The sequence below is a fragment of the Budorcas taxicolor genome, chromosome 22 (assembly GCF_023091745.1).
Source record: "Budorcas taxicolor isolate Tak-1 chromosome 22, Takin1.1, whole genome shotgun sequence".
NCBI lineage: Eukaryota > Metazoa > Chordata > Mammalia > Artiodactyla > Bovidae > Budorcas > Budorcas taxicolor.
Genome location: NC_068931.1, coordinates 20,717,773 through 20,744,622, shown reverse-complemented (window position 1 = coordinate 20,744,622; position 26,850 = coordinate 20,717,773). Strand labels below are relative to the sequence as shown.

Below are 26,850 nucleotides of genomic sequence, written 5' to 3'. Positions count from 1 at the left end.
TTTTTTGTCTTTTGATGATGGTTAAATATGATAATTTCTTTAAAGCACTTAGAAGTGTCCTACACCTCAGCAGAGGTTATACTGAGGTATCAGTTTTTCTTTTACCAACAAATCTGTTTTCATTTGCAAAAATTGTCATTGAGTGCCAAACTAGATATATAATTTGGACCTCAGTGTTTAATCTCGGGAAATGTCTTCAAATATTCTAATTCAGGTATCTGTTCCTGGTTGTAAGCATTTAATTGTGCAATAGGTGATGGTGGTCTGTCTGACTCTTAAAAGAACTCTAATAAGGAACTGAAAAAGGGAGAGATGACAAGCACAAAGCTGATAAGAGCTGGAAGATGAACTTTATAAGGGAAGCATAATGCCCCTGGATTACTTAGTGTGGAAAAGAGATTTAAGGGACCTCTTACAGTCATTTTACATTTCCACTCAGAAATGGATGATCTTACACAGCAGCATAAATAGTTCAAGCAGACAAATAAAGACATATGAAGAGAGAGAGGTGTGTCATATATATTGATGTTGATAGTTCATGAAGGGTTTTAATTTAATTACAAGAACAAAACTCCTCTTCTTGAAGGTAGGGAGCAGAATGAGATGACTGCTTTCTAAGGTGCTTTTAGCCTATTCTCTTCAGTCTAGGGAGCTTAGTGTGCAAACTCTTTTCAGTGGTCTGTGTTGTCAGGAATTTACCCCTTTGGAAATTTGAAATGTTTAAGTGTTCATCATTGTTACCATAGTTTGCCTTATAAAGTAGCTTCTAGTGAGGGAGGGGTGTGATAACAACCTTCTTTTCTACAGTTCTAGGCTGGCTCCTGTAACTCAAGAAAAGTTGTATTGATTTAAAGCAGGCTTCCAAATGGCTGCTTTAAATACTGATCCTGCAGGTCTAGTTGCAACATGGGACCTTTACACAAAAGATATGTTTTAAGCAGGTTAGAAGCTAGATAAAATGTGTGACTTTCACTAGAAATGTTTTTGCAACCTTGTCTTTAATGTTTACCATGATTTCTTGAAAAGACATGTATCCTTAGAGTGTTATGTGGAAAGGAAACTGGTATTAAGAAGTTAAAATTCTAAGCAACCTAGTACATTGATAGCCTGCTTTTTAAGGTATCTGCATATGAACTTTTAAATAAGCATATTTAGCTTCAAAGTTAGAGAAATAAATTTTGGGTTTTCATTTACGTAGCTTATTTTCTGAAAAACCTCAGAGTTCAGTGATCTGAGCAAAGACATGATGTAAAGCTTTATTTACTCTTAGTTCCAAGTCTGTCTCTGCCCCATTTTCTGTGACTCTGCAAGAAATAAGGTAAAGACTATAATGCTAAGAAAACTCCCAGAAAGCTAGTTATTAATATATACTCTAATTAGATATCTTTCAATGGCTTGTGTTTTTCAAACAGAACAAGTAGAGTCCAGAAGAAAATGGGTGAGGTGTTTGACTCTTCTTTCCTTTGTAAGTGTCCATAACATCGAGTTTTCCCCTGTTTGATTTGGAGATTTATTTCCCTTCCTAACAGGTTACTATCGTCAGGAAATTGAAAAACACTGTGGCCATGCACCTAATTTGCCATGAATTTCTCTTTTAATTAGATGGAAAATTTCAGACTTGTATCAGTGGGTTATACCCCAGTACAGATCACAGTTTAATAAAAGGGTATCAACATTCATATGAAATTTTTGTCTAGCTCTGCTCATCAGTGCATCTTGGTATCAGTTTTTCTTTTACAAACAACTCTGTTTTCATTTGCAAAAATTGTCATTGAGTGCCAAACTAGATATATAATTTGGACTTCAGTGTTTATCTCAGGAAATATGCCCCTTTTTTTGAAAAGGAAAATAAGGTAGTGATTGTACAGTGAGAAATATAACACGATCAGAAACCATATTTGCTTCAAGATAGGAAAATCTTGTGATGTCAGAACAATTTAAAGTTTTTAATAAATTTGTATTTTTAGGTGTCTTCTTGGCTACAGACCACACAGTGTATCTTTGCTTTGTTTTGATTCCAGATCCAAACCTCACATGAAATTGAGGCCCTCCTTCACTCCTTTACTTTTATGCCTTTATTCATTCCTGTAGCATTTTAAAAATGACTGCTATGTATCAAAGAGATAGCAAGCTTAATATACTATGATTTCAGAAACACACAGGCCACTTCAACTGATAGTAATATAATCATATAGTTTTAGCTGTATCTATTTACTATAATAAAAGTACTTAACTCTGCCTGAAGTTCAAAGTTAGGAGGAAAAGGTGACATAAAGCTAAGTTTGAAAGGATAAGGAGGAATTTCGTAGAATGGGAATCAGGCAAAACATTTTAAGCAGAATATACAGTATGTGCTGTCTTTCTATATTAAGTAGTATGTTGGGGTACAGAGTGAAGGGAGTCCCTGCCATAGTGAAGCTCTTTGAGTCCTAGATTTCCTTGAAAGCTTGTGACTAATGGCTGGAACAAGGTGACCCTGAGTAAAAACAGCTCTTTCTTTCCAGGATCTTCTCTCTGAAGTGAAATAGAATCTATCAAAACAGTGGGGGAAGTTGTTCAGTTCAGTTCCGTTCAGTCACTCAGTCACGTCCGACTCTTTGCGACCCCATGAATCGCAGCACGCCAGGCCTCCCTGTCCATCACCATCTCCTGGAGTTCACTCAGACTCACGTCCATCAAGTCCGTGATGCCATCCAGCCATCTCATCCTCTGTCGTCCCCTTCTCCTCCTGCCCCCAATGCCTCCCAGCATCAGAGTCTTTTCCAATGAGTCAACTCTTCATATGAGGTGGCCAAAGTACTGGAGCTTCAGCTTTAGCCTTATTCCCTCCAAAGAAATCTCAGGGCTGATCTCCTTCAGAATGGACTGGTTGGATCTCCTTGCAGTCCAAGGGACTCTCAAGAGTCTTTACAGTTCAAAAGCATCAGTTCTTCAGTGCTCAGCCTTCTTCACAGTCCAACTCTCACATCCATACATGACCACAGGAAAAACCATAGCCTTGACTAGATGGACCTTAGTTGGCAAAGTAATGTCTGCTTTTGAATATACTATCTAGGTTGGTCATAACTTTTCTTCCAAGGAGTAAGCATCTTTTAAGTTCATGGCTGCAGTCACCATCTGCAGTGATTTTGGAGCCCCAAAAAATAAAGTCTGACACTGTTTCCACTGTTTCCCCATCTATTTCCCATGAAGTGATGGGACCGGATGCCATGATCTTTGTTTTCTGAATGTTGAGCTTTAAGCCAACTTTTTCACTCTCCTCTTTCACTTTCATCAAGAGGCTTTTTAGTTGTGAACAAACTTGTATTCTGGCGAGAGTCACTGTAGCTGCCTTAATGTCATCTTTAACTGGTGTGGCCTCTGCAGCATTGGGCCCAGTTGACACATCTTTTTATCAGTTCCTCTTCTCTGCCTGCCCTTTACATGTGGTTGTTACATTGGCCCTCTTCTCTTAATTTGAACATTTCTTTCTCCAGAAGGGTTTCCTGGTTCCTCAGTTATTTGGGTCCCCTTAGGAAGTACTTGCATAGGACTGCATTAATGTTCTTGCTGTTGCTTTCATTCTCTGTTATCTTAAGTATGTGCTGCTTACCTGCCCTCCTCGCTGGATGACAAGCTCCCTGCAGAAGACAGTGTTGGTCTTGTTCATCATTGTGTGTCCAGTACCTGGCACAGTCTGGGGTATTAATGTACTCAGTAAATATTATTCAATAAATATTTATTGAGCACCTATTATGTAGGCTAAGGAATTCAGCAGTAAACAAAACAAGTATTCCTGCCCTCATGATACTTATTTGTTGAATGAATGAAAGAACGAACAAATGAACAAAACTGAATACTTTCCTAGACAGTGTTAAACATTCTCATGTCTTTGGCCACCGCATACAAAATGATTAATTCCCAAATCTCTATTTATGCTGAGACCTCTTCTCTGAATTCCAGGCCCAGGGCTTCAAGTGTCCCAGGTGGGCATCTCAGTGAATTGCTCCCCAAGCATCTCCAGCTCAGTGTGTCTAAAGCTCCACCCCTTCCCCCATACCTTTTGTTTGTTCTTCATTGCCTATCTTGGAAAATGGAAATGTGCATCATACAATTTTCTGCTCAATTCATAAGCTGATTTTGTCTTAAATTTCCCTCTTCAGCCAAATCCCCCCTATTTCCTACTATTATTACTTCAACTCGGACAAATCCCCCCTATTTCCTACTATTATTACTTCAACTCGGACAAATCCCCTCTACTTCCTACTATTATTACTTCAACTCGGACCCCTCTCATCTGTTCCTTTAGACTTGTAGCCAATTCTAGCTGGTTGCCTTCATTCTATCTTCAAGCCCCCCAATCCACCCTTCACATTCCTACTAAAGGGATCTTTACAACGTACAAATTGGTTGTAAGATATCAATGGGTTCCATAAAAATAAAATTCAAACAACTTAGTATAACATTCAAGATCTGGCCCCAGTGTCTCTGCAGCCTCTTCACTCATTCTCCTTACTCTCAACCAGTCAACCACCCATGCTGTCATATTTGCAGTTCCCTTAATGTGCAAATCGGGTTCTTTTCTCTATCCTTTGCTCCGGATGACCTTTCAGCCAAGGTTACTCTCCTTCCTTCCTACCCAGTGCATCTGTAAACTCCTTTTCCAGGATTCATTTCATTTAATATACTATGAAGACAAAAAGAACACAGAGAAGATTTTTTTTTTACAACTTTTTATCATGACAGTTTTCAAATATATCAGTTCAGTTCAGTCCAGTCACTCAGTTGTGTTTGACTCTTTGCAACCCCATGGGCTGCAGCATGCCAGGCTTCCCTGTCCATCACCAGCTCATTGAGCCTGCTCAAACTCATGTCCATGGCATCGAAAAGTCGGTGATGCTGTCCAACCATCACATCCTTTGTCGTCCCCTTCTCCTCCTGCCCTTAATCTTTCCCAGCATCAGGGTCTTTTCCAATGAGTCAGTTCTTCACATCAGGTGGCCAAAGTATTGGAGCTTCAGCATCAGTCCTCCCAGTGAATATTCAGGACTGATTTCCTTTAGGATAGACTGGTTGGGTCTCCTTGCAGTCCCAGGGACTCCTAAGAGTCTTCTCCAACACCGCAGTTCAAAAGCATCAATTCTTCGGTGCTCAGCCTTCTTAATGGTCCAACTCTGAATACACGACTACCAAAAAAACCATAGCTTTGACTAAATGGACCTCTGTCAGCAAAGTATTATCTCTGTCGGCAAAGTAATGTCTCTGCTTTTTAATATGCTGTCTAGGTTTGTCATAGCTTTAAAGCTATGGAGCAATCTGCCATGCTTCCAGTTTTCCTCCTTTTATTTGCAATGAAGTGATGTGATCAGATACCATAATCTTAGTTTTTTGACTGTTTTAAGTTTTAATCCAGCTTTTTCACTCCTCTTTTCACTTTCATTGAGAGCCTGTTTAGTTCCTTTTCACTTTCTCCCATAAGGGTGGTGTCATCTGCATTTCTTCTAAAGGATTCTTGCCCACATTAGTAGAGATAATGTTTCTGAATTAAATTCACCCATTCTGTTCCATTTTAGTTCGCTGATTCCTAAAATGACTATGTTCACTCTTGCCATCTCCTGTTTGACCACTTCCAGTTTAGTTTGCTTGATTCATGGACCTAACATTCCAGGCTCCTATGCAATCTTGTTCTTTGCAGCATTGGACATATGCACAGCTGGGTGTTGTTTTTGCTTTGGCTCCATCTCTTCATTGTTTCTGGAGTTATTTCTCCACTCTTCTCCAGTAGCATGTTGGGCACCTACCAACCTATTTCAAATATATAGAAAGGTTAACAAACTCATGCAATGAACCACCCTATACCTGCTCCCAAGATTCCACACTTGTTGACATTTTGCTCTTTTTGCTTTGCCTCCTCATATGTTTATTTATATATGTATATATATACATGCACACAAATCTATGTACATATTTATGTTTTAGTTCTATTATACATTTATATAAATAAATTTACTTACAGATATAAAATTTATTTTGCGCTTTTTCTTCCCTAAAGTGGCAGCTGTTATATGTCACCCTAAATATTTCACACACATAAGAATAATATTTCTCTTTATAAGCCACCTAAGAAAATAAGCATTAATTCTATAATAACTTTTCCTGAGTCTATATTCCAATTCTCCTAGTTGTCCCAAGAATGTCTTTTATAGCTATTTCTCTTCCTGAGCCAAAATTCAGTCTGATTGATGGGTTGTATTTGGTTGTGTCTTTGATCTCTTAATCTAGAATAGTCCTACCCTCTTTCTTCCACACAACTTGACTTTTTGAAGAGTTCAAGTGCTTTGCAGAATCTCCCACATTGTGGATTTGTCTGATTGTTTGCATGTGGTGTAACTTATCCTTTTGTTTCTTTCAATTCCTGTTAAATGGGAGTTAGATTTCAGATTTGGTTGGATTCAAGTAAAGCATACTTGGCAAAAATATGTCTTAGGTGATGTTGCCTGGTTCAGACACTAGGAAGTACATAATTTCTGCTTGTTTCACTACCAGTAATCCTAAATTAATTTACTTTGTTTAGGTGATGACTACCAAATTTTACCATTTAAAGGTCATTTTCTTCTTTGCTGTAAATAATCTTAACACCATACAAATTTCTTATTTATTAACCTTTTACCTACTGATTTTAGCATCAACGAATGAGCCTCACCTAAATTAGTTATTACAATGGGGATTACAAAATGGTGATTTTAAAAATTTTACCATTCCTTCTATATAATTAACATTTTTCTATAAAGAGGAACTTTAATTTTTTCCCCTTTCACTCTTTTCTTCTTTTGTGAAGTATCACAATAGACTGGTGAATTTTTGTTTACTTAATTTGCTATTAATGAGTCATTCTTTTTGATGCTCAGTTTATCCCAAATTTGGCCAAAAAGCCCGAGCCAAGAGGGACTGAGAGTTCCCTTTAGATCTGCTGCTGTTTCTCTTGATATGCCCTCATCTATTTGTTTTAAACACTTTCTTGCATTAGAATAAGAGTTTAGGATCACTTTGTACCTTCCCTGTCCCAGCCATTGAAATCAGTCTTTTTTCTAAGGAGTCTTGGTTCCCTAAAAAGGAGTTTTATTTTCAGAAAAAATATATATATATATTTTCTGTTTTGCCTTCTCCCGGAGACCTTTCTTCATTTCATTTTGTATTAGATCAGGAATTACATAGTAAACCACCAGATTCAGGTGTCCTAGACATCTGAAGCAAGGGTGGGCTGGGGTAATGGGAGTGGTCTCCACTGCACCAGAAGAATGCTTCCAGTTTAATAAGATAGTTAGTTGCTTAGGCAACATGCTAGTAGCATATGCTGTCTTCTGTTCTTTCTTTTTCCACCCTTGATTTTTCTCTCACAGAGTTTTTTAATCTTTCATCTCCCTATTCATTCTGCCTCAATCTCTAGTTTTAGTATTTTTCTATATAATGCATTTTGGGGTTAAAGGCTTTAAGCTTTGCAGAATCACCATTTCCAGCAGCTGTTTCAGCAAATTAATTTGATGTTTAGGTTTTGATATGATAGTGCTTAATATTAATTTATTTTTCTGTTGGGAAGCTTTATTTCTTTAATGAGATCATAAGGACTGCTGTTTCTCTCAGCTCTTGAATCACAGTTGAGCAGACCTGCAGTGCTGGGTTCACATCGTGGTTGGTGCACACCTTCCCTTAGGTTGAATTTCATCTATCTGTTGCATTCTGCCCCGTCTGTTGGCCAGAATTGAGTTAAATATGTCTTCTTTCTCAGTATCTCCCATCCCCCGCCATCAGTTAAGAAGGCATTTTACCCACATTTTCCTTACATAAATCTCTCTACAGATGGAGGATTGTAGTCTCATTGTGCTAGGGAGGAAGGAAAATTACTGTTTTGCATGTACATATATTTTGGATTTTACAGGAGAGGGGAGGACGTTTCAAAATCTGGTGAATCAATACAGATATAAAAAATTGATAAAGTTAGGACTGCCTATTTTATATTCTGCCACATAGCATGTATTTAAATGAATTTGCCTATAATTTGCCTTTAAATGCTGACATTTAACTCTTAAGCTGTATAATTGTGCTAACTTTTTCATGAATAAAATTCATATTCTGTGTCCAGACTAATATGTTCATCTACTATAAACATTATTGCCTATGGTAACAGCTAGAATAAAAAATTCTTTTTATATACATCATATAGTTGGCAGAGACTCTTGGGACCGCCACAGATCATTCCTGTCTTTTTGAGATTGCTAAGAAAAAGTGTGGGAATATAAAACCAACCTGGTTTGATGTAGATTGACTTTGAGAAGATATTAGCTTATTTAGACCACTGTATATTGTGTCGTTATTGTTTTTTAAGATGCTGAGTGTTAAACATTCTCTTCTATTTAATATATTCTTTAGCTTAGTAACCAGCCTTTCATTATGAACCAGCTCCTATCCTACAAGCTCCTTTTTTGTTAAAGGTTAATAATGAGAATAATGAAGCAATTGGTTATTTATGCAGTCAGGATTGGCAAAAGTTATTAGAATAGGAATCTGCCCAGGAGCAATGATTAGGTTATGAAAATGTTAAGAAGAATACTGAAGCCAGTCACCATTTTTGACATTTAAGAAATACTACTCCCACCCTTAATCATGATGGCCTGTTATAAAGGTATTTATACAGACTAATCTCATTGGACAGTAATTTTATACCAATAGCATTCATAATTAGGTATTGAGGGGAGACTCAGAAATGACCTGAGAGAACAATGGGCCTGGGGAAGGAATTACCACAATGAGAAGTAGGAAACAGAGAACTCACCCATGAGTAGAATTACCTGTCTCCCAGACACCTGATCTATGCAGTTTGAGCATCTTCTTCTTGAGTATTTTGCAAATTTGAGAAGCTGTGGGAGAGGGTAACCCCAAGTTAGGTTGCCGTGTTCTACATGCTAGACTGTAAAACACGTAGGGAGGTATATGGGAAGAAAATTTTCTAATGTTGCTTTTATTAATGAAATATTGAGTTAACTGACATGCAAAACCAAAGAGAGCCAAATCTAATTATAATCTTATGTTTAGTATAGTTAGAACTTTCTATGTAAATTAGGCAGTGATTGCTTTGACCAAAACAGTTTAATCACTTCTACTCTGAATTTTTGTTAACAGCTGTATTGAGATATAATTCACATACAATAAAAATCACCTGTTTGCAGTATACAGTTCAGTGGTTTGAGTATATTCCCAAAGGTGTGCAAAGACAAGCATCTAATTCTAAATCATGTTCATTACCTCCGCCACAAAACTCATACCCATCAGCAATTGCTTCCTGTTTTCCTCCTCCATCTTTTGGTAACCACTAATATACTTTCTCCCTATATGGGATTGCCTATTATGGACATTTATCTCCCTGCCCTTTAATTCATGTAATGAATATTTCAAAAAATTGGAGAAAGGGGCAGGAAATGAACATGGATAAATATAACTCTCATTTGTGATCTGGTATACTTAAAATTGGTAAAGAATCTACCTGCCAATGCAGGGGGCAAGAGACATGCCTTTGATCCCTGGATCTGGAAGATCTCCTAGAGTAGGAAATGGCAACCCACTCCAGTATTCTTGCCTGGAAAATTCTATAGATGGAGGAGTCTGGTGGGCTTCAGTCCATGGGGTCGGGTCAACATGACTGAGTGACTTCGCACACACAAATACACACACATGCTTGGAATTAAGTTTTCTTTTCCCTGGCCCTGGCTCATTGGAAGATGTATTTTAAACAAGAACAGTAGCATGCATAGAATATGTAGCCTTTTGTGTCTTAACTTCTTTAGCATATTAATGTATTCAGGGTTCATTCGTACAGTAGCATGTAGTGATACTTTGTTTCTTTTATGATTGAAAAATATTTCGTTTTATAGATATACCACATTTTGTTTATCCATTTATCACTTGATAGACATTTGAGTTGTTTTCACTTTTTCACTGTTATGAATAATGCCACTTTGAATATGCATGTACAAGTTTTTCATGTGAACCTATATTTTCAGTTCTCTTGGAGAATTGGAGTGGAATTGCTGAGTCTTATGGAAACACTGTGTCTAATTTTTTGAGACATTGCTAAATTATTTTCCAAAGCAGCAGCTTTTTACATTCCCCTCAGCTATGTAGGAGGGTTCTGATTTCATCATATTCTTGCCAGCACTTGTTATTGTCAGTCTTTTTGATGATAGCCATCCTAGCAAATGCAAAGCAGTATCTCAGTATGGTTTTGATTTGCATTTCCTAGTGGTTAATGGCTAATAATGTAAAGTATCTTTGCTTACACTGCTTAGACATTTGTATATTTTCTTTTGGGAAATGTCAAAGTCCTTTGCCCATTTTTAATTAGGTGATAGTTTTTTTGTTGTTGAGTTATGTAACACCTTCATGAGCTTCCCGGGTGGCACTAGTGGTAAAGACCTGGCAATGCAGGAGACATCAGAGATGCAGGTTCCATCCCTGGTTTGGGAAGATCCCCTGGAGGAGGGCATGGCAACCCACTCCAGTATTCTAGGCTTGGAGAATCCCACGGACAGAGGAGCCTGGCAGGCTAGAGTTCATGGGGTCACAAAGACTCGGACATGACTGAAGCAACTTAGCATGAACATGCACATAACATCTTCATATTTATGGATACCAGACCTTTACCATTTGTTCAGTTCAGTTCAGTCGCTCAGTTGTGTCTGACTCTTTGCGACCCCCTGATGATTTGCAAATATTTTCTGATTCTAGATGTTGTCTCTTCAATTTCCTAATAGTGTCCTTTGAAGCACAAAGTATTAGAATTTGAACTCCAATTTATTTATTCTTTGTTGCTGTGCTTTTAGGTGACATTGCCTAATCCAAGGTCACAAAGATTTTGCTTTTATGAAACTTATAGTTTTAGCTATTACATTTAGGTCAGTGATCCATTTAAAGTTAGTTTTATTTATGGTATGAGGTGGGGGTCCATCTTTTTTTTGCATGTGTTTGCATTTGTTCTTATTTATTCAAATTTAAAGATTTGAGAAAGAAATATTTAAATAGGGTGAACATTGTCACTCTCTGAAACATTATTGTTTCATGATTTTGAGGGGGATACATGTGCTATGTTCATCTGATGACTATACTTACCTGCACTCTCACCAAGTATGGTTGCATTTCTGCTTCTGTTTTGTTTGTTGAAATCTGAAATACTACCCTGCTGGATGCAGTTTAAATCCATTTATTAGTTTTTTCCCTTAATTTGCAATCTCACCTCTTCAGTTACAATATAAAGAATGCCAAGAACTTCTAAGTCTCTCTCAGAAGTATCTATCAGAACAGCAGGAGAAGCTCACTATGTCTGTCTCAGAACCTGGTGCTGCTAAAATGCAGGAACAACAGGTAAGTGTCTTACTTCTTACTTTGTTCTTTAATGGATCAACCAGATGTCAGAAGAGTCATTTGGCCTCTTACTTTAATTGTCTCGCTGTATACATTGTCTTTAGAAGTGCAGTTACAGTGTGTGATTGAGTTGGTTTAATCTACTTCCCTGTTTCCTTTTCCTCTCCTGTTCTGGGGCCCAGAGGTCAGGAATGATTCCTGGACCAGGCTCTGCATCAGGAGGGCAGCTCCTGGTTGTATGGAAGCAATGCAGGAGTGATCAAGAAAACCCAGTGTTCTGTTACTTAGTGACAATCAGGTGGGCTCTTTTTTACTCACAAACCTCTTCTAATTCATGTTCAGAGTTTTAGAATAATAAAAGTGTCTTAGTGACTTGTAAAAGCTTTAATTAGCAAAACTGGAATAGTTAATGTGATTTAGTATTTGTAAATACTTATTAATCACATAAGTATATATGAGCGTTTGCTTATTAACGTTTGTATACATATCATCAAATAGTATATATTACATAGTTAAATGAAAGTTCAGAACCCTGCCAGCTGTGATGTGAAACAAGCTCTGAAGATCTACTTCTTTCTCTCTAGCAAGTGACACCGGCTGTCTTTTTCACATCCAAATGAACTTAAATCTTCAAATGGATAAGGATACCCTTTGTATTGAAACACTGTAGGAAAAAAGCTATATGTATAGTAGGGTCAAAGTCACTCATATTAGTATTAAGACATTGATAATGTACCCATTATCAGAGTAGACTCCATCCTGGTTATGGTTCAGTACGTTGAGCACAGCTACTTTATTACTAATTCTTCATTACCCAGGTTCATTTTCCATTTATGCATGGATGGACTACTTTCAGAAGGATTATCCTGTCTTTTCTGTTAAATTGTACAGATTCAGGTTCTATATTGATTGCAAGGATTATCCTTTCCCTTTGAGTAGTAACAAGTCCTGAGTGGTTTTCTGTAACCCTTCTAAGTTTTATTCAACCTAAAGACACCTGTCTCAGATGGGTTAACAGTTTTGGTCAAGAAAACTCCAGTTTTGAACCTCAAGTTTTGACATGCCTGCCTGCGTGCTGAGTCACTTCAGTTGTGTCCAACTTTTTGTGACCCCTATGGACTATAGCCTGCCAGGCTCCTCTGTCCATGGTATTCTCTAGGTGAGAATACTGGAGTGGGTTGCCATTTCCTTCTCCAGGAGATCTTCCCAACCCAGGGACTCAACCTGCATCTCGTACTTCCCCTGCGTTGACAGGCAGGTTCTTTACCACTAGCACCACCTAGGAGGCAAGTAAAAAGAAAGAATAATAATTTTGCTGGAATGTGGTATATCTTAGACCTTTAATATATCCTCCCCCTTTTTTGAAGTCTACAATATTTATAAGAAACAACCAAAGTATGAGTGGTTTATTTGTATTCTAACTTTTGAAAAATTTTCTTTGGTTCTGTTTTCTGAAAACTTAGGCTGTGAAATGAGGCAGAGAAGGTAGCAGCTAGTCTTGCTTGTCTGGTTTGTTTTGCCACTTGGCCAAAGGGCGGGTGTACTTTAAGGTGGCCCTTGTCTACTGCTCTCATGAGTGGGCTAGAGAAAACTACAGCATGAAGTTGAGACTTCTGAGCTCTGCTTTTGCGTTTCCACTCCCTCCCTGTCCATGGCATAGGTGTTACAGGGCACAGGAACACTGACCAGAGTATCGGAGGAAAGGCAGAGGGACTTTTCAATTGCCAGTAGTTCAGGATAGAGACTGCAGAAGGATATGGCAACTCACTCCATTATTCTTGCCTGGAGAATCCCATGGACAGAGGAGCCTTGTGGGATACAGTCCGTGGGGCCACAAAGAGTCGGACATGACTAAGTGACTAACACACACACACACACAAGGATAGAAACTGAGAGTCAAGAAATAGTCATTAGGGGACTCTAAAGACATCTGGATTATGGAGGCCCAGCCCTTTTTCTATCTCCTTCTAAAAAGAGGAGAGTAAAAAAGCTGGCTTAAAACTCAACATTCAAAAAACATAAGATCATGGCATCCAGTCCCATCACCTCAAAGCAAATAGATGAGGAAACAGTGGAAACAGTGACAGACTTTATTTTCTTGGGCTCCAAAATCACTGCAGATGGTGACTGCAGCTTGAAATTAAAAGACATTTGCTCCTTGGAAGAAAAGCTATGACCAACCTAGACAGCATATTAAAAAGCAGAGACATTACTTTGCTGACAAAGGTCTGTGTAGTCAAAGCTATGGTTTTTCCAGTTGTTGTGTATGGATGTGAGAGTTGGACTGTAAAGAAAGCTGAGCACCAAAGAATTGATGCTTCTGAACTGTGGTGTTGGAGAAGACTCTTGAGAGTCCCTTGGACTGCAAGGAGATCAAACCAGTCAATCCCAAAGGAAATCAGTTCTGAATATTCATTGGAAGGACTGATGCTAAAGCTGAAAGTCCAATACTTTGGCCACCTGATGTGAAGAACTGACTCATTGGAAAAGACTCTGATGCTGGGAAAGATTGAAGGCAGGAGGAGAAGGGGATGACAGAGGATGAGATGATTGGATGGCATCCTGGACTCAATGGACAGGAGTTTGAGCAAGCTCTAGGAGTTGGTGATGGACAGGGAAGCCTGGCATGCTGCAGTCCATGGAGTCACAAAGAGTTGACAAGACTGAGCAACTGAACTGAACTGAAGTGAACTGAAAATGAGGCAGGAGAGAGTAAAACTTACTCAAGGAATAGTGTTTTATGTTTAAACTACTGACTCTTGGACATTTCCCTAGCAGCCAGCCACTGCTTCTCTTACCTAACCTTAAACTTGAGGAGCGAAACTTAAAAAAAAATAACAGATATTAAAAATTGCTGGTCAAAGGAATGGAGAAAGTATATTCTCAAAAGGAGATACTTTTGAATTTTCATTTTAAACTTTATCATGAGAAAAATTTAAAACCAAGTTTTCAGGAAGTGCCTGGTGGTCGGTCATACCACTTGTAGGCTTTACTGTTTGAATGAAATTAAGGCCACTTGTAGGGTCTATGATTGGAACCTGGAGGGGGAAAATAAGTTTCCTTTTGAACACTATGTGGCAGTTGTCACCTATACTACCTGACTTGTTCTTTGTGACAGGCTTCTTTTAGCTAAACCAAGGTAAGCACTTTCTCACTCGACATCTTGGAACCTGGGTGAATCTGGTGGACACGTCTACGTGCTGACAGTAAAGGCATCACTCGCTGTGTGCACTCTGAGTGAGGATGTGCTGAAGTTAGATGTCCTCATCATGTGCTCACAAATAGACTGCTCATCTCTATCATAGCACCGTTCTTATTCTTTTGTAATCACTGTTCATTCATCCTTCTCTTTCACCAAGCTTTTTTGAAAACAAGCATCCTGTTGGTTTTTGTACACACAGAGACTAATATATTTTGGCTTAATAAATATTTAATTTTATTTTACAATATTTAATGTGGAACATACTATGTACTGGTACTGTTGTTAGCTCTTAACGTACATTAAAACATTTAGTCCCTCGGTAGCCCAATAAAGTTACTTTACAGAGGAGGAGCCCGATGCAGAGGAAGAGATTTGTCCAGGTCATCTAGGTAGCAAGTCGGGAAATCAGGCAACTGCTGTTTAGTCGTTAAATCCTGTCTGACTCTTTGCAACCCCATGCACTGTAGCCCGCCAGGCTCCTCCTTGTCTGTGGGATTTCCCAGGCAAGAATACTGGAGAGAGTTGCCATTTCCTTCTCTAAGGGATCTTCCCAACCCAGGGATTAAACTCATGTTTCCTGCTTGGCAGGCAGAATCTTTAACACTGAGTCACCTGGGAAGCCCTGGGAAATCAAGATAAGAGCCCAAACGACCTGACTCTGTATTTTCTTGAGAGAAAGACAAGAAAAACTTGAGATCGCTAAAATATAGATATATGGAAAACTTGCTTTAAATACCCTTGTTTCTGCAACTAACCCTCTTTTGGATCTTAATCTGAAATCCAGTTTTTTATATCAGAGCACAAATCTACTAGAGATGGTGGGAAACGCTGTTTGATTTTTCTGTGAGTAGCCATAGTGTTAGGTAGATGTAAAATTTTATTTGTTCTCAACGTAAGGTTTTTTTTTTCTTTTTTTTCATTATTGATTTTATTTATTTATTTATTTATTTTTTAATTTTTATTTTTACTTTATTTTACTTTACAATACTGTATTAGTTTTGCCATACATTGACATGAATCCACCACGGGTGTACATGCATTCCCAAACATGAACCCCCCTCCCACCTCCCTCCCCATAACATCTCTGGGTCATCCCCGTGCACCAGCCCCAAGCATGCTGTATCCTGCATTGAACCTGGACTGGTGATTCATTTCTTACATGATAGTATACATGTTTCAACGCCATTCTCCCAAATCATCCCACCCTCGCCCTCTCCCTCTGAGTCCAAAAGTCCCCTCTACACATCTGTGTCTCTTTTGCTGTCTTGCATACAGGGTCATCATTGCCATCTTTCTAAATTCCATATATATGTGTTAGGATACTGTATTGGTGTTTTTCTTTCTGGCTTACTTCACTCTGTATAATCGGCTCCAGTTTCATCCATCTCAACAGAACTGATTCAAATGTATTCTTTTTAATGGCTGAGTAATACTCCATTGTGTATATGTACCACAGCTTTCTTATCCATTCATCTGCTGATGGACATCTAGGTTGTTTCCATGTCCTGGCTATTATAAACAGTGCTGCGATGAACATTGGGGTACATGTGTCTCTTTGAATTCTGGTTTCGTCGGTGTGTATGCCCAGCAGTGGGATTGCTGGGTCATAAGGCGGTTCTGTTTGCAGTTTTTTAAGGAATCTCCACACTGTTCTCCATAGTGGCTGTACTAGTTTGCATTCCCACCAACAGTGTAGGAGGGTTCCCTTTTCTCCACACCCTCTCCAGCTTCACACCAGTCAGAATGTCTACGATCAACGTAAGGTTTTTTAAAACTCATCTTTAGATTTTGTGATGGAGATGCAGCAATTCATTTTTCAGGAGACATTCATTTGACTTTAAGAGACTTGCTCAGTTTCTTCTTTGTGTTGGTTGCCATGTGGCTCAAGTTGCTTATTATAGGTTTTGTGTATAGTTTTATTAAATCTGCAGCTCTTATGAAGAATGCCCTAGCTTATGGTTTTCTTTTTACTTTTGCCATTTGGTTGAAAAGAAGTTGCTCCATTTACAAAGTAAATTTTTTCCTTGCTTTTCCCCGGTCCTCTTTCTTGCTTTGCCTCAAAGATGAATTTACATTCTCCATTCATCTTATAATTTGTTCAGCCTTACAAATTCTTCACTGTGGAATCTAGAAAGATGTTTAACTTACTCTATTTAGACTGAGACACCTCACTGATGTGTGTCTGTTACTCCATTTCCTGATCCTTAAGAAACAGTACTTAACAAATATAACCTTGGTTCTTGGACATGGGAGGATCCAGTAACCGTAGTTTTTATCAGTGTACATTTTAGAATATAGCTCTTCTTATCACAGGTGAGTGTTAATTTCTTTTTCTGTGAATCTGAACTTAATGTCATCTTAAACTACGATGCTTATAACTTCTTTTTTAATCTTTTTATAAAGATGTTTATTTTTATTTATTTGACTGTGCTGGGTCTTAGTTGCAGCAGATGGGACCTTTAGTTGTGGCATGTGAAATCTAGTTCTCTTACCAAGATTCCAACCCAAGCCCCTTGCATCAGGAGCATGGAGTCTTAGGCACTGGACCACCAGGGAAGTCCCCTATTTTAATCTTATTTGATAAGCTGTATCGTTTCAGGAATGGTATAGTATTTCCACAGAACTCTTTATATTAAAACCTAGGCTGCATGTTGAATAGCTTTTCCCACTGTAGTTTGAAAATGTCCCTATGCAAGATTGACTTACTGTTTTTCTCAACTCTTCATTTTTTTGCCAAGTGGATATTAAAAGGTAGATTTGGAATCATCTTGAGATTTCTCCCTTTTCTACTAAATGGATAAAATCTCCATTACTTTTTAGCCATGGGCAGTGGATATTAATGAATATCTGTTGTTCTGATCTGGTAAAAGGCCTTTTATAGAAATTTTTCCATTTTTCCCGTGATTACTTCTTCTGTATTTCTCTATTTAGGTCTGGGTCATGGGCTAGACAGAATCTGAACCATAATAAAGATAAATCACTGCTGAGTGCGTGTTTAATTGTTTCTGTGTTTCTATTACTGCTGTCTCTATAGTTTGTTAAAGAGTTTTGTAGCACTTCGGACCACAATGTCTTGAGACAACTTCCTGTACTGTGATTATTTTCATATATTCCTTTGGTTAAAATTTTTTTGTTTAACTACCGCATATAGGCATGCAGTAATAAAGCTCCTTCCCATTCTTCGTCTTCTGGTACCTTCTATCTGATTTACTTAATGTATTTTAATATGTAATATTTATTTTATTTCTGTCTATACTAAGATATCTTTGAGTTTGTTATATAAACCCAGATTTTCTTGGCAGTCCAGAAGTGTCACCACACTTTTAACTAACAAAGAAGCCAAATCAAAAATGTCATGCTCTTGGGAAATCTGTTACATGTTTGACTCAAGTGTGCTACAGAATTCTTCATGGAATAAAAGATTCGTAGATAGAAAAAAGATGTGATTAACAGCTAACTTCTCATCAGAAACAGTAGAAGAAAGAGGCAGTGGGATGGCATATTCAAAGAGTTGAAGGGGAAAAAAACTGACAATCAGGCAAAAGTATCCTTCAACAATGAAAGTGACAATAAGGCATTCCTAAATAAATAAAGACAGAGAGAATTTATTGCTGGCTTACCTGCCTTACAATAAATACTAATAGAAGTCTGTTTAGATGAAAGAAAATGACATAGACAGTAACTCAAATTCACATAAAGAAATAGAACACTGGTAAAAGTAACTATATATCTTTATTTTCTTAAATAGACAACATAAAAGTCACCTGAATAAAACAACAATTATAAAACTGTATTGTTGGGCTTATAAGATATAAGACTTTGTGTGTATGTATGTGTGTGTACTTGCATGAGGGAAGAAGACAGAAGGAAGCTCTGTTGGAGGAAATTTTCTCTGTATTACTGGAATAAGACCATCTTTATTTGTTGACAGCATGATCATACATGTAGAAAATCTTAAGAAATCCAGACACACACACCACACAAACTGATAGAATAAATCAGTTCAGCTGGTTTGCAGGATACAAGATCAGTATGCAAGTCTATTTCTATTTGCTGTCAATGAACAATTCAAAAATGTATGTATTTAAGAAAAGCAGTGCAATAAAACACTGAAAATAATAAAGCATTGCTAAGAGAAATTAAAGATCTAAGATACTATTCCATGTTCATGGATTGTAGACTCAGTGCTATTAAGATGGTAATTTTCCACAAATTTGTTTATAGGTTTGTTGCAAACTGCAGCGTATTTCTTTTTCCCAGAAATTGATAAGATGATCCTAAAATTTATATAGAAATGCAAAGGGACACTAATAGACAGAAATAATTTGTGAAAGAACAGTGAAGTATAAGATCACTCTAACTTTAATCTTTACACTAAAGGTACAGTATGTAGATAGAATTTTAACCTAATTTGCATGTCTTTTGACCCCTGATGAAATGGTTTCACTCCCATGTTGTGTTATGTTATTCAGTGCAGTTCGGTCGCTCAGTCGTGTCCGACTCTTTGCGACCCCATGAACCGCAGCATGCCAGACCTCCCTATCCATCACCAACTGCCGGAGTCTGTCCAAATCCATGTCCATTGAGTCGGTGATGCCATCCAACCATCTTATCCTCTGTTGTCTCCTTCTCCTGCCCTCAATCTTTCCCAGCATCAGGGTCTTCTCAAATGAGTCAGCTCTTCGCATCAGGTGGCCATAGTATTGGAGTTTCAGCTTCAACATCAGTCCTGCCAATGAACACCCAGGACTGATCTCCTTTAGGATGGACTGGTTGGAGCTCCTTTCAGTCCAAGGGACTCTCAAGAGTCTTCTCTAACACCACAGTTCAAAAACATCAATTCTTCAGTGCTCAGCTTTCTTTATAGTCCAACTCTTACGTCCATACATGACTACTGCAAAAACCATAGCTTTGGCTAGATGGACCTTTGTTGGCAAAGTAATGTCTCTGCTTTTTAATATGCTCTCTAGGTTGGTCATAACTTTCCTTCCAAGGAGTAAGCGTTCTTTAATTTCATGGCTGCAGTCACCATCTGCAGTGATTTTGGAGCCCCAAAAAATAAAGTCAGCCACTGTTTACCCATCTATTTCCCATGAAGTGATGGGACCAGATGCCATGATTTTCGTTTTCTGAATGTTGAGCTTTAAGCCAACTTTTTCACTCTCCTCTTTCACTTTCATCAAGAGGCTATTTAGTTCTTTTTCACTCTCTGCCATAAAAGTGGTGTCATCTGCATATCTGAAGTTATGATATTTCTCCTGGCAATCTTAGTTCCAGCTTGTGCTTCCTCCAGCCCAGCATTTCTCATATGAGTTAAATAAGCAGGGGACAATATACAGCCTCGACATACTCCTTTTCCTATTTGGAACCAATCTGTTGTTCCATGTCCAGTCTAACTGTTGCTTCCTGACCTGCATACAGGTTTCTCAAGAGACAGGTCAAGTGGTCTGGTATTCCCATCTCCTTCAGAATTTTCCCCAGTTTCTTGTGATCCACACAGTCAAAGGCTTTGGTATAGTCAAGCAGAAAGAGATGTTTTTCTGGAACTCTCTTGCTTTTTTGATGATCCAGCAGATGTTGGCAATTTGATCTCTGGTTCCTCTGCCTTTTCTAAAATGAGCTTGAAAGTCTGGAAGTTCACAGTTCACATATTGCTGAAGCCTGGCTTGGAGAATTTTGAGCAATACTTTACTAGCATGTGGGATGAGTGCAATTGTGTGGTAGTTTGAGCATTCTTTGGGTTGTCTTTCTTTGGGATTGGAATGAAAACTGACCTTTTCCAGTCCTGTGGCCACTGCTGAGTTTTCCACATTTGCTGGCATATTGAGTGCAGCACTTTCACAGCATGATCTTTCAGGATTTGAAACAGCTCAACTGGAATTCCATCACCTCCACTGTCTTCATAGTGATGCTTTCTAAGGCCCACTTGTCTTCACATTCCGGGATGTCTTGCTGTAGGTGAGTGTGAGTGATCACACCATTGTGATTATCTTGGTTGTGAAGATCTTTTTTTTACAGTTCTTCTGTGTATTGTTGCCACCTCTTCTTAATATCTTCTGCTTCTGTCAGGTCCCTACCATTTCTGTCCTTTATTGAGCCCATCTTTGCCTGAAATGTTCCGTTGGTATCTTTAATTTTCTTGAAGAGATCTCTGGTCTTTCCCATTCTATTGTTCTCCTCTTTTTCTTTGCATTGATCGCTGAGGAAGGCTTTCTTATCTGTCCTTGCTGTTCTGTGGAACTCTGCATTCAAATGGGTATATCTTTCCTTTTCCTTTGCTTTTCACTTCTCTTCTTTTCACAGCTATTTGCAAGGCCTCCTCAGACAGCCATGTTACTTTTTTGCATTCCTTTTTCTTGGGGATGGTCTTGATTCCTATCTCCTGTACAATGTCATGAACCACCATCCATAGGTCATCAGGTACTCTATCAGATCTAGTCCCTTAAATCTATTTGTCACTTCCACTGTATAGTCATAAGGGATTTGATTTAGGTCATACCTGAATGGTCTAGTGGTTTTCCCCACTTTCTTCAATTTAAGTATGAATTTGACAATAAGGAGTTCATGATCTGAGCCACAGTCCGTTCCCGGTCTTGTTTTTGCTGACTGTATAGAGCTTCTCCATCTTTGGCTGCAAAGAATATAATCAATCTGATTTTGGTGTTGACCATCTGATGATGTCCATATGTAAAGTCTTCTCTTGTGTTGTTCAAATAGGGTATTTGCTATGATGACCAGTGCATTCTCTTGGAAGAACTCTTATTAGCCTTTGTCCTGCTTCATTCTGTTCTCCAAGGCCAAATTTGCCTGTTACTCCAGGTGTTTCTCAACTTCCCACTTTTGCATTCCAGTCCCATATAATGAAAAGGACCTCTTTGAGGGGTGTTATAGTAAAAAGGAGATTATCTAGGTGCACTTAACCTAATTACATGAGAAAAATGAGGGTTTCCCTAGCCAGGGAGGTTTGAAACATAAGAATAGTATTCAGCATACCATTGCTGGCTTTGAAGATTGAAAGGATTAGAAGCTGAGAATTGTCTCTGACCAATAGCAAGAAAATAGTGACTTAAGTCTTCCCACCACAAGGAACTGCATTCTATCAACAGCCTGGGCTTGGAAGCAGGTTCTTCATCAGATATTTCCCATTAGAGCATAGCCTAGCTGACAGCTTGATTTCAGTCTTGTGAGAAGTTAAGCAAAGAACTTAGTCAAACTTGCTTGAACTGCTGACCTGTAGAACTGTGAGGTAGTAAATTTGTTTTATTGTAAATTGCTGTTTGTGATAATTTGTTATACCAAAATAGAAAACTTCAGTATTCAAGAATATAGTGCTGCCATAATGATGGACATTTAGATCAATGGTACAGAATTGTGGATTTAGAAATAAACTCTAGCAATTATGGTCAGTTGATTTTCAACAGAAGTGCCAACACAATCCAATGGGTATAAAATAATCTTTTCAACAGGCATCAATAGGACAATTGGACATGTGCAGAAAAGGTGAATTTAAACCCTTCACACCATGCACAAAACTTAACTTCAACATTATTTGAACATTGCAGACACCTTTTTTGAAACCTAACATTGTATATTAATTTTTCTCAATGTCAGATTTTGTTCTTCAGGTGCAGTGTTTTTTATGCATATTACAATGACCACCTTAACTTCAATATTGATCACAGTATTTCAGTTAGTCTTATGCAATTAATAGTAACCAGAAGTACTGCCTTTAATTAAGAAGAATAAAGTATTACTTTTATGGTACATATGACAAAGGAGGCAAGAATATACAATGATAACAATCTCTTTAACAAGTGGTGCTGGGAAAACTGGTCAACCACTTGTAAAAGAATGAAACTAGAACACTTTCTAACACCATACACAAAAATACACTCAAAATGAATTAAAGATCTAAATGTAAGGCTAGAAACTATAAAACCCCTAGAGGAGAACAAGGCAAAACACTCTCTGACATAAATCACAGAAGGATCCTCTATGACCCACCTGCCAGAATATTGGAAGTAAAAGCAAAAATAAGCAAATGGGACCTAATTAAAATTAAGAGCTTCTGCACAACAAAGGAAACTCTTAAGCAAGGTGAAAAGACAGCCTTCAGAATGGGAGAAAATAATAGCAAATGAAGCAACTGACAAAGAATTAATCTCAAAAATATACAAGCAACTCCTGCAGCTCAATTCCAGAAAAATAAATGACCCAATCGAAAAATGGGCCGAAGAACTAAACAGACATTTCTCCAAAGAAGACATACAGATGGCTAACAAACACATGAAAAGTTGCTCAACATCACTCATTATCAGAGAAATGCAAATCAAAACCACAGTGAGGTACCATTTCACGCCAGTCAGAATGGCTGCTATCCAAAAGTCTACAAGCAATAAATGCTGGAGCGGGTGTGGATAAAAGGGAACTCTCTTACACTGTTGGTGGGAATGCAAACTAGTACAGCCACTATGGAGATCAATGTGGAGATTCCTTAAAAAACTGCAAATAGAACTGCCTTATGACCCAGCAATCCCACTGCTGGGCATACACACCGAGGAAACCAGAATTGAAAGAGATATGTGTATCCCAATGTTCATTGCAGCACTGTTTATAATAGCCAGGACATGGAAGCAACCTAGATTTCCATTAGCAGATGAATGGTTTAAGAAAGCTGTGGTACATATACACCACAGAGTACTACTCAGCCATTAAAAAGAATACATTTGAATCAGTTCTAATGAGGTGGATGAAACCGGAGCCTATTATACAGAGTGAAGTAAGCCAGATAGAAAAACACCAATACAGTATACTAACGTATATATATGGAATTTAGAAAGATGGTAATGATAGACCTGTATGCGAGACAGCAAAAGAGACTCAGATGTATAGAACAGTCTTTTGGACTTGGTAGGAGAGGGCGAGGGTGGGATGATTTAGGAGAATGGCATTGAAACATGTTTAATATCATATGTGAAACGAATCGCCAGTCCAGGTTCGATGCATGATACAGAATGCTCGGGGCTGGTGCATTGGGATGACCCAGAGGGATGGTATGGGGAGGGAGGCAGGAGGGGGTTTCAGGATGGGGAACATGTGTACACCTGTGGTGGATTCATGTTGATATATGGCAAAACCAATACAATATTGTAAAGTAAAAAAAATAAAAGTAAAAAAAAGAAAGAAAAAAAAAAGAAAAACCAGTGAATGTTCTAGTATTCAAGTAACTACAAAAATCAAATGATCCTAAAATAGTGCCTGAAGCTTTGCTTTTTGGAACCATAATATAAAGACCATCTTGAAATGTCTGGATATCTTGCTGGTAAATTCACTGTGCTTGTAGGATTGATTGCCACATCACTTTAACAGCTGTACCCTTAAGTCAATAAACAATGCTAGTCAATAAAATATATACTTTTGATAGCCAAGGAAACAGAATAAGAAATACTGCCTTTGACAGATGGGTGAAGCTAATAAATCTGGTATTATATCAGTTATGTTGCAAAGATTCTTGGTTTAAGGGAAATTAATATTAAAAGTGTTTGTAGGATTTATTTTGACATAGATTTATTTAAAATGTGATCCTGTGGTATGAATCATGATAGCAAAGGTCGTGGGTGCAGGCAAGGCTATGTGGTCTGCATGTAGCTTACTGTGCTATGTGAATTTTGAATCCTAAGATGACTATGCCTATTGAATTTTTGTGTCACTATGCAGATTGAGGTAAGCAAACAATTAGAAAGCCAATACCTGTGTCTCCTACCACTATCAAGCAGATACTTTCTTAAGCCCAGTACATAGAATTTCAGCTTGTCTGCTGTTGTAATATCCTTTACCCAGAAAGTAAACTTAAAATTTGATGATTTAAACTTGTATTTATTGTAGGAAAATAGATGATATAAAGAATGTGAGAGAGACTGACCAAAGAAAGCAATGCTTTATCAAAATGCAGAATTAGCTGAATGTAAATGAGGATAACTCTCATAAAGAAGATGAGAATTCTCAACTCTAATGGGGAACATGAGAAGCATGAATACTTATTCACACTTACTGTCCCTGACTCATTATATATTATCTGGTCTGGAAAGAGTAAGCTCTATCACTGTGAGAGATCAGACCTCTAAGTATAGTGAAAAGGCAAAACCATGCAGACAGTAAAATGATCTGTAGTTGTCTGCAGTCAGGGAGACGGAAAGTGGGGGTTATAACCAAAACATTTGTCAAAATCCATAGAGCTGTGTAACACAGAGACACAAAGAGTGAACACTGATATACACTGCTGATTTTATGGACTTTAGGTAATAATAATTCATCAAATTGGCTAATACATTGTAACAAATTCATGGAACTTCCCTGGTGGTCCAGTGACTAAAACTCCTTGCTCCCAATGCAAGGGACCCAGGTTCAATCGCTGGTCAGGGAATTAGATCCCACATGCCACAACTAAGATCTGGTACAGCCAAATAAAGAAATGAAATTTTTTAAATTATAGTAAATTTATTGGGCAGATGGAAGATGTTAAAAAATCAGGGAAACCATGAGGAGGAGTGAGGGAATAAATGAGAATTATCTGCTCAATTTTTAAGTCTAAAACTGCTCTTTAAAAGTCTGTTAATTTAAAACATACAGTGAAAGTACACAGTTTAAGTTACTCTGAAGTTATCTGCTACCAAGATTTGTTTTATATTCTAAACAAACTATGTTCTCTGAACTATTGATTGGAATACCACAAGTGAGCAGAGCTAACCATATAACATCTATATTTTAGGCAATTTAGTTTTACATATTTAATGTCATTTAATTAATGTAACCAGACTATCAGATACACCTGCTTTAAAGATGACGTATTAGTCATCTATTCTCGGTAACAAATTACTTCAAAAGATAGCAGAATAAAACACACTTATTATCACACAGTTTCTGTGGGTCCGAATTCCAGTCAAGTCTTGGCTGGTTCCCTTGCTTCAAGGTCTCCTGTAGACTACAGTAAAGGTGCTGACAGCCTGGGGGAGGATCCACTTCCCACGCTCACATGTAGTTGCCAAGAATCAGTTCCTTGTGGGCTTTTGAACTGCAGGCCTCAGTTCCTGCCTGACTCTTGGCTGGAGGCCAGCCTCAGTTCCTTGTCATGTAGACCTCTCCAGTGTGGCTGTTGGTTTCATCAGAACAGGTAAGCCAAGAAGGCAGTAGCATCTACTAGCAAGACAAGTTCCTGTTTATATAACCTAACTCTAGGGATGACATTTTACCACCTTTGCTGTAATAGAAGCAAGTCACAGGTCCTGCCTATGTGCAGGGGCGATGTTCACACACAAGGGCACGAGTTACAGGAGACAGGCTGTGATCCCTGGGGCCGTCAGAAAAGCTGCCTGCCACGGGAGAAATTAAGCAAATGGTATGCCATAGTGGTATTTGAGTATCTGGAATTTAGTTAAGTTCTTAGGACATATTTCTCTAGTTAAGATTCTACTTTGTTCTATGGAAATTTTTATCTTTATTTTCTGTTTTCTAGATACTTGACTTCACTGATACTTAATCACAATTGACCCTTGAACAATGTGAAAATTAGATTTTTAAAAAATTTTATTCGAGTCATAGCAGAACTTAAAGGCAGAGACCCCAAATCGGCTGGTTTTTCCTCGTTAGGCTGGAGCAGAGTTTAAACCAGGGCAGAGCTACTCCAGCCTGGCCACATCATACTCTCTCTACATTCTGGTCCCAAGTTTGTTTGGTTGCAAACTGTGCTAAACCCCCACAAGGTTGAAACTGTGCATATAAATTTTGACTCCAAAAAAACTTAACTGCTAATAATAGCCCACTGTGGATCCTTCAGTTCAGTTCAGTCACTCAGTCGTGTCCAACTCTTTGCGACCCCATGAATCGCAGCATGCCAGGCCTTCCTGTCCATCACCAACTCCTGGAGTTCACTCAGACTTACGTCCATCGAGTCCGTGATGCCATCCAGCCATCTCATCCTCTGTCGTCCCCTCTCCTCCTGCCCCCAATCCCTCCCAGCATCACAGTCTTTTCCAGTGAGTCAACTCTTCTTATGAGGTGGCCAAAGTACTGGAGTTTCAGCTTTAGCATCATTCCTTCCAAAGGAATCCCAGGGCTGATCTCCTTCAGAATGGACTGGTTGGATCTCCTTGCAGTCTAAGGGACTCTCAAGAGTCTTCTCCAACACCACAGTTCAAAAGCATCAATTCTTCGGCGCTCTGTCTTCTTCACAGTCCAACTCTCACATCCATACATAACCA

General features: G+C 38.3%; 1 protein-coding gene across 1 annotated transcript in view; it reads left to right on the top strand.

Moving 5' to 3' along the window:
- KIAA1328 (KIAA1328 ortholog) overlaps positions 1-26,850 on the top strand; it is a 443,695-nt gene that overhangs the window by 162,942 nt on the left and 253,903 nt on the right. Inside the window, exon 6 of the mRNA XM_052660503.1 lies at positions 11,264-11,391. Coding sequence (XP_052516463.1) covers positions 11,264-11,391 — 128 coding nt within the window. The remainder of the gene's footprint in view (positions 1-11,263; positions 11,392-26,850) is intronic.